The sequence below is a fragment of the Lepidothrix coronata genome, unplaced genomic scaffold (genome assembly GCF_001604755.1).
Source record: "Lepidothrix coronata isolate B3197 unplaced genomic scaffold, Lepidothrix_coronata-1.0 Scaffold89, whole genome shotgun sequence".
NCBI lineage: Eukaryota > Metazoa > Chordata > Aves > Passeriformes > Pipridae > Lepidothrix > Lepidothrix coronata.
In genome coordinates this window covers 223,969-240,893 of record NW_016690269.1, presented here as the reverse complement: position 1 = coordinate 240,893, position 16,925 = coordinate 223,969, and the positions used below count along the sequence as shown (strand labels likewise).

The 16,925-nt window shown below is 44.4% G+C and overlaps 1 protein-coding gene across 4 annotated transcripts in view; it reads left to right on the top strand.

The window, feature by feature from the left end:
* Positions 1 to 16,925, top strand: part of PAX5 (paired box 5) — a 121,938-nt gene that overhangs the window by 55,573 nt on the left and 49,440 nt on the right. For 2 of the 4 annotated variants that reach the window (XM_017821124.1, XM_017821126.1), the window contains exon 7: positions 6,644 to 6,773. In XM_017821124.1, coding sequence (XP_017676613.1) covers positions 6,644 to 6,773 — 130 coding nt within the window. Of the gene's footprint in view, positions 1 to 2,601; positions 2,659 to 6,643; positions 6,774 to 7,301; positions 7,374 to 16,925 lie in introns of those variants that run through there. The other 2 variants (XM_017821127.1, XM_017821123.1) reach the window with 2 other exon arrangements.

Below are 16,925 nucleotides of genomic sequence, written 5' to 3'. Positions count from 1 at the left end.
AATAAATTGTGCTTTGTGATGTGAATTGGTGCACCAGAGAATTTGTGTACTTTCAATTTATTTATTTATTTGAATTGGGGGGGGTGTGGCAGGGTGGAGGGGGTGGTGTGATTGGGATGTAGATACTGCAAGCAGTTAGGAAGGATTCCTGCAGTGCCTGCCCCTGACCGGGTGGCTGGGGAGAGCCATCCTCCTCAGGAGCTGCACCGATGCCACGCCGTCCACTTTGACACAGCTGTGCGGTCACATTTTTATCAGTGTTGATAGCTTATGAATTCAAAAATTGACAAAATTTACAGAAAAATGAGGATAATCCATCTTCCTTAGCAGCCTGTCAGGAGCTGGCTATACTTCATAATCTTCAATTACAGATGCTATTTTCAGACATTTACATGCAGATATTAGAACAAAATGAAAATGAGAAACAAAGAATGAATGGAAATGCAGCTATTTATATGTATGAAAGAAAAACAACAGGTAAATTCTAGGCATTTAGATTGGATTTGGGGATCCCTTCAGAAAATCTGAGAAGGACTGCACTCACTTATGAATCGCACTGTGGAAATGTAAAATGTGTCATTTCCCACATGCAGATAATGTGAAGATTGGGTCAAAAACAGGTCAGTTGCTTTGAAGTATGAGGGTAAATGTGTTCATGGCAGGGTGCATGAGCTAATTCCCACTGCCTCCAGAGGAATCTCTGGGGATGAATCCTAATTCGATTTGGGCTAAAATGAAGCACAGCTGCTAATTTTTTATAAACATATATGTTTTTTGAAAGGGAGGTTCAGAAATACTCCATTTAAACCAAGGGAAATAGGTTGTACCACTGAAACCAAACTTCCATGTTCTGTGAGACAGCAATGATCCCAACGTGGCTGAAATCAAAGAATAACTGGGGTTTGGCCTAAATTAGGTGTGTAAATAGCATTTACTCCAAAGCAGGATTGGTTTTGGTGGCAGTGGTGGACAGTGCAGGGAATGCCAAGTAAATTATGAAATGGTGGGGTGGCTGGCAGGCGGCAGTGGTGAGACTTTTATATATAGCTTTTTGGAAGACTTTCCCATCTGAATCCTGAGTGGCTGAGGAGGAGGGCATTAGGATGGATTTTCCATTCCCTTGAAACTCCAGGCAGAGCAACAGCAGTGCCTGTGCAGCTGCAAGTGGTGCTGGGTTTCTCAAAGCCTGGGGAGATTAATTAGAGCTTCTTTGGATTAAACTCTTCGAACCATATCTAATGTTACAAATTTTTTCCCTTTGTCAGGCTGAGGTGGGGGTTTCTTTGGACAGCCTGCCTGGCATGTACCACTTCTACCTCTATTTATTAATTAATTTTAAAGTATTAAGACACAATGACTTGGAGATATTTGTGTGAGGTCTGTCTTGCTGTTGGCATCATGGGTGAGCAGTGGATGTAATGGATGTGACCTGAGGGACAGCACTCTGCCTTTCAGGGATCTCAAGGCTTTTTTGACAGTGAAGGTGCTTGGTGCACCATCTCTATCAGCAGGGAAGGCAGTGCACATGGTCAGTAAGGAGGCAGACCAAGACCAGAGTCCCCAAGACTTCTGACAGTCTGAGACCCTGTTGTGCTGCTGCTGCTGTGTCCTGAGCAGTGTTGTGGGCCTGGGGGCAGCTGTGTCATTGGCAGGAGGGCACAGGAGGTGTTGCTTCATGCCTGTCTGGTGTTTTAATTGGGAAGACTGAGCAGATGCAAAAAGAAACATGTGCAAGTCCCAATGGACCCCAGCTGGCTCATTTCAGTGGCCAGTTGCCCTGTACAGCAGGCAGCTCTTGTCTGTCTTTGCTTGGTGCAATTGCTTCAAGATGGGTACCTGGTCCGTACCCCGTGAAAGAGACAGAGCAGAAGGGGGATGCATTTGTCTCACACTACCTGGATCACAATACTGCTGCAGGTCTCATCCAAGCCTATGGGAGCTCCCTGATTTTCCCACATTGGCACCCTAGAACCAGGCTGTTACAGGGAATGATCTTGTTCTCTACTGTGTGTCCATCTTTGCATAACAATTTAGGATAAAATTCCAGATAAATCTCAAAGAGAAAATTTCTGTACCTGTTGACTTTTCAGTGGGTTACACTTTGTCATCTTCGCTAGGAAAAGTGCAGGGTGAAGCTGGTGATGGTCTGTCTGTCTGCTTCACTATAGTGCAGCAGGTTTGAAAATGATCCTGAAACCTTCCTGCACCCCTTTTCCCTCCATCTGCTCATTAACTTCTCCACTCCAGGGGTGTTAGTATTTAGACATAAAGCCTTTGTAGTGGTGGTGGATGTAAAAATTTACTCAGAGCAGAAATCTTCCTGTTTGCACTTTGCAGAGAAATCTGGTGGGGAGGGACTGTGCAAACCCTGCTGCCCATATGCTGCTGTCCAAAGGTGCTCAGAGACCACCTCTGTCCTCACCACCCCAACCAATCCTCCACCAGACTCCAGCTCTTGTCTGCCAGAGCTGAGTGGGACGGGGCAGGGGAGACACAGGAGATCTGGTCTTGCCCCTCCTTTCAGTTTGAGCTTCTCATTCTCTCCTTTATATTACTCCTCGTTTCACATGTCTGTGTTTTCTCTCCTCCATGCTATGGCAGTGGTGCTCCATGCTGATGAGACAGTGCGTGGTACAACCGCAGGCAGTCATTTTTCAGGTAATTTCTAGGGTACTGAACACCCGACTCTTGCTTTTTCACATACCAAGCAGAAGGTCAGGCTTCCGGCTGCGCGAGGAGGGACCCCTAACCATGATCGTCATTTCGGGCTGCTCCTCACCAGCAGCAGTGCCAGGTCACTGGTGCAGGAGCCAAGTCTGAGACCCCTTCTGCTGCCCCTCCCTGACAAGCTGGAGAAGCTCCTGGGAAGAGTTGGCAGGAGAATCTCAATGGGGCCATGGGGTGAGGGGCTGCTCCACGAGCACTGCCTCCCCCTGGGGTTGGTTCTCCTCTCTGGATGGGGTACCTGAAAGAAAGAGCTCTGTCTGGGGGGAGCGGGAAGAGGGGACATCGCTTTACCTCTCAGGAGTGGGTCAACACCCAGCATTGTGAAGCCACAGTGACAGAGAGGCTTGTGCTTCTTCATGGGGTACTGGGGTCCCCTTGCCCCTCCACGGGGGTGAGAAGAGCTGCAGGCAGCACCAACTAGCTGGTTTTAGGGTGAAGGCTCCTCTGCTCTGCACCTGTGGCTCTTCTCTCCTCATGGGCCAAAAGATGCTTCTGCTGACTGTCGCCTCTCCCCAGTCTCTCACCATTGGCAGTGGTGTGTCTTCTCCGTCCACAGCCAAGTGTTGATCACAGCCACTGTGCCAGCCTGCTGCTGATGGCCCTGACCACACCCCCTCTGCTGTGCAGTGGGAACTGCTACTGCAGAGGTAGATGTGATATTGATGATCAGTCCTCCACTGGGACAGCATAAGCAGAGAGGGGTCAGCAGACACCTCAGGCTGCCCCTCAGCCTGGACTTGCTCTGCCTGGGTGCTGGAAGGAGTGGTTGGTGCCTGGTCCATGTGGCTGCTGGTGTTCAGTTGCTTGTGGCTTCAAGGAGTGATCTGGGCACTGGAAAGCATCTGGAAAATCCCCAAAAATCTTGCTATTCTTACCTTTAGGAAAATGTTGCTGGGCCATTGTAAAAGAGGTGCAGTTCCTGTCTGCAGCAAATTATTTGGACCAAAAGCAGGGAGGGACTCCAGATCTCCATTTTGCACATCTCTGACTTACGCCTTCTCATTCCTACCACAGCACTGCCTGACTGTGGGCTCTCCCTCCACATTGTGCTCAGCAACTACAATGCTTCCAGTCTCTCCAGTCCACAGATACGGTTCCACGGTTTGGAGCTGTGCCGCTGACATTGCTCCAACTCTCTGTGGTGCAGTGACACAGAAGAGCACGGGGTACCATTGTCCTGACCTCTGACAGGGTGTGCTACACCCTGATCACTGCTTGCTTCTGACACTGGAACTGATTAGTCTCTCTGAGCTTGAAGGACCAGCTCATGGCTTGTTGGCATAATGTTTTGAGGTCATTACAGTTAAAGCTTTTAACTCTGGTCCTGCTTTCCTCATGACACCTCCTTGGACCTTTGAAGGGAAGCAAGCTGTGGAGTCGTTGGAGATTTGCAGGCAGGGGCTCAGGCTGGTTCCAGTTGGGTTTGTGCAAGGATCAGCAGTTCCAAAAGCTGCTTTTGGTGGCAGGGTTTAGATGTGCAACCGCCACCCCAGTTGTCTTGCATGACCCAGCCTGTGGAAAGAGTCCCATCTCAGCTGGATGCTTCCTCCCAAACTACAAGTTTGTAGTTCCCACTTTGTAAGTGGGAAGCCACATTCATTCCCTGTTCATTGGGGGCAGTGGATCAGTGCCCCATGGGAGAGTATGAAGAGATTTTCCAGTCTGGATGTGGTAGGGTTGTGGCTTTCATAGAACAACATGGTAAAATCAGGCACCCTTCTCCAGGAATTGGTGTGTGCTCTTCTCCAGATATCAGAAATACCAAACAGCAGCACACAAAGACAGGTTTTTCCTCTGCTGTGCTGCCAGCCCATCCATGCTCATGCATCACCAGTTGCTTGGAATGCCTCTGCAGGGCTGTTGTTTGTCTGGTGTCTTGTTAGATCAGGGGTTTGTGGACAGAAAAAACCCAACAGTGTTGCCGCATGTGCATTTACTCTGAATAAGGGAAGGTGGGGTTGGAGATGTAGGAGAACTCAGACTGGTGTTGGAAGACTGAGAAATGCACCTTGGTGTGATGTGAAGTGAGAAGAAGGAGCTTTGGTTGCACTTGTAGGAAGGAGGAAGGCTGGGACTATCACTGGCACCCTCCTCAGAGGAGGGGTGCTCCTGGGCCCATCCTCTGCAATGGGTAGAAATGGGGGATGAGACAGAGGTGTGGGTGTCTTTGAGGCAGTGGTGGCAGATGAAAGGGGCTGGGTGCATGAAGGTAAGGCAAACATGAGGGTATGGAGGGTGTCAGAGAAGGAATGAGCTAAAAGGACTGAGGAACAGGACAGCTTTAATGCAAAGGTTAGGGAGGAGCCTACAAGATGAGTCAGAGGACTCTGATCCATGGGCTGGGTGCAGGACAAGGGTGGCCAGGGGCTAGTCCCTGGCAAAATGCATTTGGCACACACATCTGCAAGGGATTTATACAGGGGAGCCTTCAAGGTGTCAGACTGTACTCCAGAAAATACATGTTTATTACACAGACCTGCTAATACATAATTATCCAGGTAAATTAACTTCTGTTTGAGTGAGAGGTGGGCAACAGAGACATTAACAGGTATATTTGACCCAAAGTGTTGTGTTAGTGGCAAGCACCAGGATTGTGTGCTGGGTTCTTGGACAAACTTGTAAGGGGGAGAAGGATGTATTCACTCAGACCAGATTTTGTTTCCTTGAAAAAAAAGTTAACTTTTTTGGATGTCCCATCCCTGGAAGTGTTCAAGGCCAAGTTGGATGGGACTTTGAGCAACCTGTTGTAGTGGAAGGTGTTCCTGTCCATGGTAGGGGGTGGAATAAGATTGTCTTTAAGGTCCCTTCCCGCACAAACCAGTCTAGGATTCTGTGATACTCTGATTTTTGTTTTGGTCACTCAAAAAAACCCCCACGTGATCCTAGTTTCCCCAGCATTTCTTCATCTCTGTGCAGCTTCTGCATTGACTTAATCTTCAGGAATTCAGCAGGGATTGGCCTCACAGTGGTTGCTCTTTAGTTTATCTGTTCCTATTGCCATTCTTAGTTTGAAATTATCATCCACCACTTGTTAAGGGCATGATTGCCATCTCACAAATAAGAGATTAAAACTTAAAGGGCAGATAGGAGCAGGGAAGGGAGAACTTTATGAGGAAACTTCCCAGTTTTGTGAGAATGATCCTGACTATAAGAAGTCATGGAAATAAGGCAAATGAAGATAAGCTTTGTGCCATGTACATGCACATCCTCCAAATTGGCTGTAGATTGCTGTAGCTACAGGGACTTACACAGGTTACGGGACACAAACGGTCTAATTTCTTGGGACCTGTGCTCATTTACAATACCTTTGGCTAATGAAATTAAGAAATTCCCTTGAAATGAGACAGCGTCCTTACTACAGTCAGGTGATTTATTTTTAAATAATTTCGATTTAGGAACAGTTGGCTATGAATGCATCCATTAAGCAAACATTAATACGTATGTGCACTTTCTTGTGAGACGATGAAGAAATGTGACATTCCCAAGAAAAGGAAAATGGGATACGCCATTCCTCCCTTCTTGTTAGTGCATGTCCACTCAAGTGCCACCACTGAAATATGGAGAGTTCAGGTTAACAGGCAAGGACATTTTTCTCTAACAAGCAAGTAACTTGCACTTGGCAGTTATTCTACAAAATTTCCACCTTCAAGAAAATCTTGTTACATATTGATGAGTTTGGCTTTTGTTTTATAAAGAAAGCCCGTTTTAGTGTTCTCCAAGAACAGTGGTGATAAGCACCAACCCACTTATTGAGCAGACTGAGTGCTGAAAGCCCCATGTAACTGGGCATTGCCTTTAAAACTGGCAGAACAAAGGATTTTTGAGTTCTATATTGCACCTACTTTCTGTCGCACAGGTAAAAGCTCTTGAATAGTAAATTTATTATCACTAAAATGCCTTTTGTTTCTTTTTCCAGGCAACTGAATACTCAGCCATGGCCTCACTAGCTAGTGGATTGGATGACATGAAGGCAAATATAACCAGCCCTACTTCTGCAGATTTGGGAGCGAGTGTTCCTGGGCCTCAGTCCTATCCTATAGTTACAGGTAAGCAATTTTCTAACACCGATAAGTGACATGAATTGTCTATGCCTGCACATTGTAGAGAGAGGCCCTTTATGGAATAATTGTGTCAGATGTGGAGTCATTTTCTCAAAAGTCTATTTTAAAATGTGGTTTCAGAGCAGCTCTATTGAAAGTCAGTTGAAAGTCTTGTGTAAATCATTTGTGTTTGCTTGTAGCCAACAAATGATGTATCCATCCCTTCACTCCAAGGCTGCGCCCCTCTACTCCAAACCTGCATCCTGAGTACCACTGTGTCACCAAAAAGCAGAATGCTTGCCTCTGCCTTTGGGCTTTGGTGCTCATTTTTCATAAATACGCCTGGTGTGTTTGAGTGGACAAGGTTTTTATGACAGTTCAAACAAATGTGAATTTTGGCTGCTATTAATTCTTACAAATGCTCATGTTTTGTACCATTTCTAGAGTTGTAACTATGCAATAAGGCTAAGCATTTAAATGAAAAGCAAAGGCTGTTATCCAGGGAACAACACATCATCTGCTTTTGTTCAGCAGACATATGGCAAGAGTTAAGAAACAGAGATTGATAAATGCTTTGGTTACGTAGTTATTTGGGGCTGACCACACTGCTTGGAAGGAGATTGGCCAAATGGTAAGAAAATGATTAAACTGTGTCCCAAATGAATTGTACAAATCAGAAAAAACGAGGAATTTGAAAATGTAAGGCTCTGTGTTTAATATAAATGTTACCTCTGTGTGTTACTGCTGTGTCTAACTTGTGCAAATTTTATTGGATTTTTTTTCTGCTTTGCCAAAGATTGCATGCAATTCTTTATTTTGTTGCTACAAGGGAAGATGATACTGTTTTTCGTGTAGTATTTCTGTATCTTTAAAGCCCTACAGTCTCATCTAGGACAGGAGTAGTTTTGAAAACAATTGTTAGAGAATTGTGTTACCCCAATACAACATTAGCCTTTGGCTTTTCTCAGCAAAAGTTTAGGAAGATTCAAAAGAAATAAGAGAGTTAGAAAAAGTATTAAAAAAATCATATGTATCTTGAAGTGGCAACGGGGAGACTTATTTTAATACGTGTTTGGTACTGGGTGGGTGGTTTCGGTGGTGGACTCATAGGTAAGAAAGGTGTCTGGGGACCCTTCAGTTGTCAGTGTGACCTAGGGATGGATGGACAGAACGAGGGACTCCTGGAGATGTATGTGGCTTATATGAGATAAGGAGATAGAGCATTGATACAGATATATTTATGTCTTTCATAGGTCTGTACTGGGATCAGTTTTATTTAATATCTTCATTATCAATCATTATCAATATCAGTGTTATTTAATATCTTCATTAATAACGTAGACAAAGGGATTGAAGGCATCTTCACCAATTGACACCAAGCTGAGGGTGCAGGTGACATACCTGAAGGACAGAGCCATCCAGAGGAACCTGGACAAACTCAAGAAGTGGCCCATGGGAATCTCATGCAGTTTAACAAGGCCAAGTGCTGGCGCTCACCTGGGTCAGGGCAACCCTCGGGATCGATCCAGGCTGGGGATGAGCAGATTGAGAGAAGCCCTGGGGAGGAGGACCTGGGGGTGCTGCTGGGGGAGAGGCTGGACGTGGCGTGGTCATATGTGCTGGCAGCACAGAAACCCCCTGTGTCCTGGGCTGATCCCATAGTGTGGGCAGCAGGTAAGGGGGGGGGATTCTGTTCCTCTGCCCCACTCAGGTGAGACCCCACCTGCAGTGCTGCCTCCAGCTCCGGGGCCCCCAGCATGGGAAGGACATGGACCTGTTGGAGTGAGTCCAGAGGAGGCCATCAAGTTGATTAAAAGGATGGAGCACCTCTGCTGTAAGGAAAGGCTGAGAGAATTAGGATTGTTCAGCCTGGAGAAGAGAAGCTTCAATATGACCTAACTGCAGTCTTCCAGTAACTAAAGGGAGCCTACAAGACAGAAAGAGAGAGACTATTTGCAAGGGTCTGGAGTGACAGGACAAAGGAAAATGGATTTAAACTGAAAGAGAATAGGTTTAGATTAGATATTGGGAAAAAGTCTTTACTGTGAGGGTGATGAGGCACTGGCACAAGTTGCCCAGAGAGGTTGTAGATGCCCCATCCCTGGAGGTGTTCAAGGTCACATTGGACAGGGCTTGGAGTAACCTGGTCCAGTGGAAGGTGTTCCTGTCCATGCAAGGGGGTGGAACTAGAGAACTTTTCCAATGCAATTCACTCTATGATTCTATGAGTCTGTGCTGTTTATAGAATCATAGAATAGAAGGAAACTGAAAGGAATATGTAAGAAGAAACATGAATCGTCATGCTGGTCGTCATAAGGCACTCATACAGCCTATGAAAGTTAAAAAGTAATTTCTCCTCAGGCAATTTATTCTCATTGGTCTGCTGCAGAACTCCAGCTTAAATGATTCTATGATTCCCTGCATTTTTCTTTGAAGCCTGAAGTGCTGCTCATTGCAGAAGACCCAGGCTGTCTCAGTCCATCATGGGCATTCTGCTGCCTTTAGTTCCTTCTCCTGAGTGTTTGTCCCATGACAAACCTTGTGTCCTGTTAGACATTTGTGCAGCCTGGTAGCACCTCTAACTGCATGAGCAGGTACTGAGGGCATCTCCTGCCTGGGAGTGTCCACAGTGTGCAGTGGGAGCTGATGGGAGCTGTGTCCTTGGGGGGAGGCAAAGTAGCAGGAGATTACTGAGCTGCATTATCATGGGCCAAAGTTAGGAAACCAAGATGATAATAGAGAAGCTGAATGCTCCCTCACTTCTGTTGTCTTCTAAGGAACTGCCCATCCAGGATCTGCACCTGGCCAAAATGAGGTTCAGCCAAGAGCTGTTGTTTTGGCTGGTACATCAGCAGCACTTCTTCTTTTACACTTGTTTAAGCACTTCTCCCGTGTCTCATGTTGCTACCTCCTTAGAATGTGGTGAGCTAGCTGATCATTTATTAGAGCAAAACCAACTACAGAGGTGACACTGCGGAGCTCAGTATTGATTTTATAGAGGTTGTCCCTGTGGTGTTACCTACACTTGAGCAAAAGTTCCAAATGTTATATTTGCTAGTTGTCCTCAAAAACATGGAGCAGACTTTATGAGCAGCAGCTCTAGAAAAAAGCTGCCATCAGTCTTAAATATGACAGAGTGAGAGCTACAACAGAACATGTTTTTCAAGACAGTGGGTATTTATATCTTTAGTTTGATAGTGCTGTATAGTCTTCTATCATCTGCATTCATAAAACTTAGATTTACACGAGCATACCAAAATCCTTTTAAAATGTATGCCTCTTGATATATTTTTGGAGGAGGATGTCTAGCTGCTGTCCTCCCTCCTTTTTAAATAGCCATAGGAATTTTTTTGTGCTGGATATGCTCTAGAAGTGCTTGGAAGTCTGTATTACAATCTGGATTGTATAGCACTAGTCACGTACCATACGCCCAAGTCATGCTCCCTGCCCTGATTCTTTCCTGAGGAGCTGAAAGGATGTGCAGACTGTCAGGAGCGGAGGGCTTCAGCAGCAAGCCATGCTTTGTAATGTGCAAGGTGTGTCCATTATAGCACGCTTGATGATGCATTTCTCACTTTAGTTCTGGACAGACTTCTCTATTTTCTCCCCAAAATTAACTCATTTCTTCAGTCACAGCTCTTTTCCCAGCCTTTTTCCTCAGGATAAGGGATTTGGAAAAGGATACACTTTTATTGACCCTATTTCCATTGTAACCACAAGCTGTGTATTGCCACAGGACTTTCATCTGTGATAGGTACCTCTGAAAATCAGGAACTGGGAAATGGTGCACAATGGTGGTTACGAGTGCAAGGTCCAAGAAATGTCTGCAAACACACCACCTACTCTGCCTTCTCAGAGTTTTTTTAGTTGTCTGTTGTCTGACTAAAGCTGTGGTAAAATTCAGTGGTGGTTTAGCGTTCTAGGGCTGGGCTGGGTGGGTAGAGGTAGGTAATCAATAAGGCAGCAACCCCTGGAGGACAGTCAGCTTTGTATCAGCTGACCTACTTCAGTGGTCATACCCTGGTTCATGAGAGAAGTCTTGCCAGAGCCAGCTCCTGGTTCTGGGTCCCCCTCAGTCTGGCCATCCAGAGTCCAAGTCTTGCAGATCTGTGATGGCATTTCATTTCTGAACTGCTTGTCATTGGAGGAGGAGGGGCCAACCTGATCTCTGGTCTTCTCTTGAGATTCAGGAAGTTGCATTGCTTTTAATTTCTTCACCCTTTTTTGAGTGTTTCCACTCTTCCTTGTTCCAGAAAGGCTGTGATTTATCTGATCAAACTCAGAGAAGGAGACTAAAAGCCTTGGGGAACAACATGGTTTAGTCATGCTAGATAGTGTGTTTTCAGGTAAAAAAAGTGAGAGTTAGTTGGATAAAAGTCCACAAAATGATCAAAGTCTGTATCTGGTGTTGAGATGATGCCTTGAGACTGACCTCACTTCTCAGTTGACATTCCAGATTATAAACATTTTTGTAAAAGCTTCACTGTCATAAGACCTAGAGCTGCTTAAAACATTGGCAAATGAGTTGTGGTATCCAGAGCAGCTGTGTCACTTGTACCAGGAACTCTTCTGGTGTGTGTGAAGCAAAGCTGTGAACACGATTGCATGATGCTTCAATAAAGAATAAGGCTATTGGTAAGGCTGAAAAGTGGGTAAGTAACTTGAAATATGAAAAACAGGAGTTCGAGCCAAGAACACTTATGTCCTTTCGATAACTATATCTGCTATTCAAGCTTAATCAGTTTTTATGAGAAAGTCTGGAGCAGTCTGAGCTGCCATATGCTAAGAGAACTAAGTCTACTTCATCTTGTCAATCTTAAATCTGTAAGACAGACTGTAAAAGAATATAATGGAAATAAGTCTGAGAACAGAGGTCTTGAGTGAACTATGATTACAGTTTTTTGTTGTTCTTGTTGCCAGGCTGTGATGTAGCTGGCAAAGGTTTGAGATGACAAAGATCTTCTATGCAGTTGTGGATAGAAAATGTAAAATTTCTCTCTTTTAGCTAGCTGGCATATCCAAACATTTGGAACGGTTCTTGAAGACCAAAGGATTGCTGAAACATTGCCATTCATGCTAATACTTGCTGCTAAGGAAAAATTTAGTGACAGCTCTCAGTATCGCTTCAGCCACCAACTCCGTTGTATTATGGACCACCAGCCAAATATATCTGATTAAAGAACCATTCGCTTTCTCTGCATCAATTTTATGCCACATTAAATATTAAGTTTAAAGAAACCCCTTCCATCACTGTGTGCTGCCACGGTCCCTAAGTGTTCTCTCCATTTACAAGCCAATGACATGTGCCCAGTTCATTACTGCTGTCGTCAGCAGTTTCCAAGCAGCCTGTGATTGTTACTAATTACCTGCACATGCATTTTTCCTGCTCCCACTTGCTGATTTCAGCGTGGTTGGTATCACTCTGAGAGGACAAAGCCATGTTAAGCTGGCACCTTTTTGTGACTCTCCAATACAGTGCCAAGGGTGGATTGATCAACCCACAGCAACCCTGGCTGTGTCTGGCAATGGGGCCGGTTTGCAGTGGCAGAGCCAAGAGTGGCTGTCAGCCAGCCTCACCCAGGGGCAGAGCAGCATGATTCACTGCAGTGGGGTACAATGTGAACTCTATATCACTCTATTAAAAGAAGCATCACAGGGTAAAGTGTTGTCAGGGGGCTTTGGTTTGGTTCCTCTGCCAGATGTTGGAGTAGAGGAGGCTGATTTTCTTTCATGCGGGCACACCTCCATCAGCTTTTGCTCATTTGGTCCTCCTCAGAGCTTACACACCCATGCAGGGAGAGTAAGGAATAACAATCCATATTCCTGAGAATTATGTTCCATTTTTGTAGTTAGGGAACAAAGATGCTAAAATGGGATAAATGCAGGTCAAAGGACCAGATGTTTCTTGTTACTATTCTGCTGTGACATATAGTCCTCACCCAGCCTCTCAGTGTGTTTTTCCTTAGGAGTGCTCAGTCTCATCTGCTTCCTAACTCTTCATTCTTCTTTGTTCATCCCACTGTGCTGTGACTGCAATTTATGAGCCAGTGTTTTGCTAGGTTTTGTTGAATGGCAGATACTACTGGTCACTTCTGAAGCTAGGCACGGTGGTAATGCAGTTAGACTGGAAACCATGCCAAAATCAAATTCTCCCTGAGGACTTTAGTATTGGTAGCCGCTATGGATTCTGATGCCTTCAATAGGAGGAAAGGAGTTGCTTCTCTAAAATTCCAGTCTGATCTCTTGCCAGGATAAAACCCCAATAGATTTCAGCATTTAACTCAATGCAATCCAAAAGGACTTCTTGTTTTTTTCGACAAGAAATCAAGTGGCAGTGAGACGCAGATCATTTCCAGAAGATCTGAGTAACAGATCTTTCTCAGCCTGTGGATGGAGGATTCTTCTGAACAACCCTAGAAAACAGCGTTTGGGTCGAGGGGTCTGGGGAAGCCTTCCTCTCTCCACAGGTTAGAGATTAGATATTGAATTAGGACTAGAAGGTGTCTTTTCTCATTAATTTTGGATATAAAGTTAGTGATCCTTATCAGTGGGTGGCTGGGTCTTTCCAATGGCTATCAAGAGAATGAAGAGTGCTTAGCTTACGCTGGACCTGTGTGGGTGGAATGGACCTGGCCCACAGAGAAAGAAGGGTCACACAAAAGTCCTGGAGGGAACTGTTATCCAGCTAATGGTCAACAACAGTTTTCCAGCAGTGTTTTCACCAGCTGAATGAAAGTATTTCAATTATTTTGGTTTCAAATTAAAAAATATTTGCATTTCTAATAATAAAAAGTAGTTTCAATTTATACTTCCTGTTCCAACTCTTTGAAATAAGACTTATGTAAAATTTTCACAATTCCTTCTTCCTTTTTTTTCTCCTCTTACTCCCCTATCTCCAAATTAACATGGTTTTGAAGAAAGTAAAGAGAAGGTTTGATTTTGTTGAAATTGCTTTTTCTTCTGGAAAAATGCTTTGGTGTTTGTTTTGGTTTGTTTGTTTGTGTTGTTGTTGTTGTCTAGTTGTCAATAGCAATATATATTGTCTATGGCAACAATAAAAAAATCTTCTTCTGAGGCCACTATATTTTGATCATATAATCTGTCCCGGCATGGAAATGTTGATCTGTGTTTAAACATTATCACTGACTTATACTTTGATTTCTGTGGGACTGATCTGAAGTGCAAATTGGTGTTGGTAGATGGCTGGTTTCCAGTGAAGCATAATGCTAAGATTTACAGCTTAGTTTCTACATTTAATAGATAAAAGTACAGATGCGTTTTCCAATAATCTCTTTGTCACTCCCAATAGGGCCTGTCATGTTAAAGACTTGAAAAAAGGCCACATAACCTTCCGTGGAAAGGCAGCCAATCTGAAAAATGAAAGTGCCAGTTTTAATGATAGTACAGAGTCTAAGTGCAACACTGTTGAGTTTTTCCATTTTTATGAATTCTTATCTTGCCATTAAAAAAGAACAAGCGCATTTGAGAAAGCAAACAAGGGCACTTGTACCCCACTAAGACTCAGGCTATTAACTGCCTCTTTTGATGATGTACAGCCTGACTCTGGTGGGAGTTTGGCCGTGGATTTAAATGTTGAATTTAACTGTGGTAAACATGTTTTGGTGCAACGCATGTATAATAACAATTTGCATTTACATAGCATCTTTTACTTAAGGATTTTGCAATCTCTAATTAATTAAATCTGTTTCCCCCTGCCCCCAGTACCGCTGTGGTATGGATAATAAATACAACTTTAAATAAAGCAGCGATGGCAAGAGGATTAAGACAAGAGGGTTCTGGTGCCCCTGTGTTGCCCTGATTGCGGCAGGGCTGGGGCTTGTTCTGCAAACATGCTGAGCAGCCTCTTCTTGTTTTACCCTGGTCTGAAATGCCCTAAAAAAAAAAAAAGGGCATCAAACCAACTCTGCACCCACAGGTGGAAAATGTCCTGCTGGGTACATGCACAGTCTTGTGCTGGTGTTTGGGTCCTGGGGACTCTCACCCACCTGTGCCACCCACCACCATGGCAACCAGGGGTTCAGGTGTGCAGAGCTGGCTGGTGGCTTTAGGGCATCCAAGGCCAGTTCAACCAACAGGTGGCACTTCTCACTGCCAGAGAAATGATGTAAATCTCCTATAGATCTCCAAACTGGAAATAATGAAAAAAAAAAGAAAAATGAAAGAAAAAAAAAGAAAGGAAAACGCTCGAGTTAGCATAAATGCTTCCTAAATTCCTTTTTTTGTCCCAGAACAATAACAAAACATTTGAGGGTGTCTGTGCAAGCCACCAAAATGATATTTCCAGGTGAGTAGGGAGATGTGTTGGCATTTGTGTATCTGCACAACACAAAAATAAAGTCTAATGGCAGTTTGAGTCAGGCTACAGAAATTACTTCTACGACAACGTAATTGTTTTGATGATAGTGGTTGAAAACACCTCCAAAAGATATTGAGGTGCTGGAGTGTGTCCAATGACAAGCAATGGAGCTGGGGAAAGGTCTGGAGAACAATTTTGATGTGCAGTGGCTGAGAAAGCTCAGGGCTCAGTCTGGAGAAAAAGAGGCTCAGGAGGGACCCTCTCACTCTCTAAGACTCCCTGACAGGAGGGTTGGAGCCAGGTGGGAGTTGGGCTCTGCTCCCAGAGAAATGGTGACAGGATGAGAGGAAATGGCCTCAAGTTGTCTCAGGGAAGGTTTAGGTTTGATATTGGGAAAATATCTTCACCAAAAGGGTTGTCCAGCCCTGGCACAGGCTGCCTAGGGCAGTGGTGAGTCCTCTTTCCTGAAACGATTTAAAAGCCCTGTGAATGTGGGATTGGGAGCATGGTTAATGGTGGCCTTAGCAGTGCTGGAAAGGGAGTAGAGGGAATGGTAAAACAAAGATCATTCCAGGGCACCCCTGGGCAATGGAGAGCATGCCATAAGTACTCTTGCTGTGTGCTGCCTGCTCTCACCTTCCTACTATCCCCTAGAAATGGCAGCATGCCTTTTTTTTAATCTAGGAGAAATCTGGGAGAAATCTGAGAGAAACTGTAAAGGATTAAAGAAAGAAAAGCTGCAAAGTGTAAAGTGTTCAAAATCTTGTTTTAATAGTGCTGCAGCATATTTTGTGAGGAAAGCTCTTGCTTATGTTCTCTATTATATTTTTTGAAAGAGCTCTTCCTGTAGTGCTGTCCTTGGAAAAGACTGTGTTAGCCGTGAATAGAGATTTTATAAATCTACCTGGGGCTTTTTTTTTTTTGGTAATGTACCATTGTTTCTTCTTGACTTTGTATTATATCAGGCTAAAAATGTGTGAATTTCAGGTTTTGGTATTATTTCTCATAAAAATGTTAAACTAATTAAAAAAAAATGCAAAAAGCAAAATGCAGTGGAAAAAAAGGAAAAACATCACTGGCACTCAAAATATGAGTTGCCTGGTTTTGAGCTGCTTAATGGAACTGGCACATCTACCAGCATGGGGAATATTGTTTGTGGAAATCCCTTGAGAATCGTCATGGACAGGCACTGCCTGTGCTGCCACAGACTTGACACCTGGCTTGGGATTTTCACAAAGAGGTGGCTGAAAACTGAATTCAGTTAAAAGAGTGAAAGGAGTGTCAGGGTCCCTCTGGAGCTTTTCTTTTCATCCTACATTCTTTGCAACAGCCTGAATTCCTTGAGCTCGGCAGCTCTATGATGACACTGTACCTTTTTTTGAGCACTAGTTACTGAAAAAAGGCTTGTGTATCAACAGTATTCCTCTAGAGAGGGGTCATATGTGGGTTGTCCCCTCCCCAGCAGGCTTCGGCTCTGGCAGTTGTGGGTTCAGACCTGGCAGCCTCTCCATATGTGAGGATTCTCTGTGGGAAGGATGATCCTGGACTGTTGGTAATTAAGGATTGCAGGAGGATCTAGGGTTTGGAAGAGTGTGGTGTGAAGGCAGCAGATGCTGCTGCAGTTGTACTAATTGCAAAGTTCAAAAGACGTGTGGGATGTTGGGGGATGTGGATGAGACTTGCTTTGTCAGCAAATCAGACTTTTGGTGCTAAACAGAGGCCTTGGTTTTGCTCCTTCTCTCTTTGTTAATATAATTATAATTATGAAATATAGACAAAAACTTTTCCCAGGCATTGATGTAACCTTGAACAGGCCCACTAGCTGCTCACAGTGGAGCTGT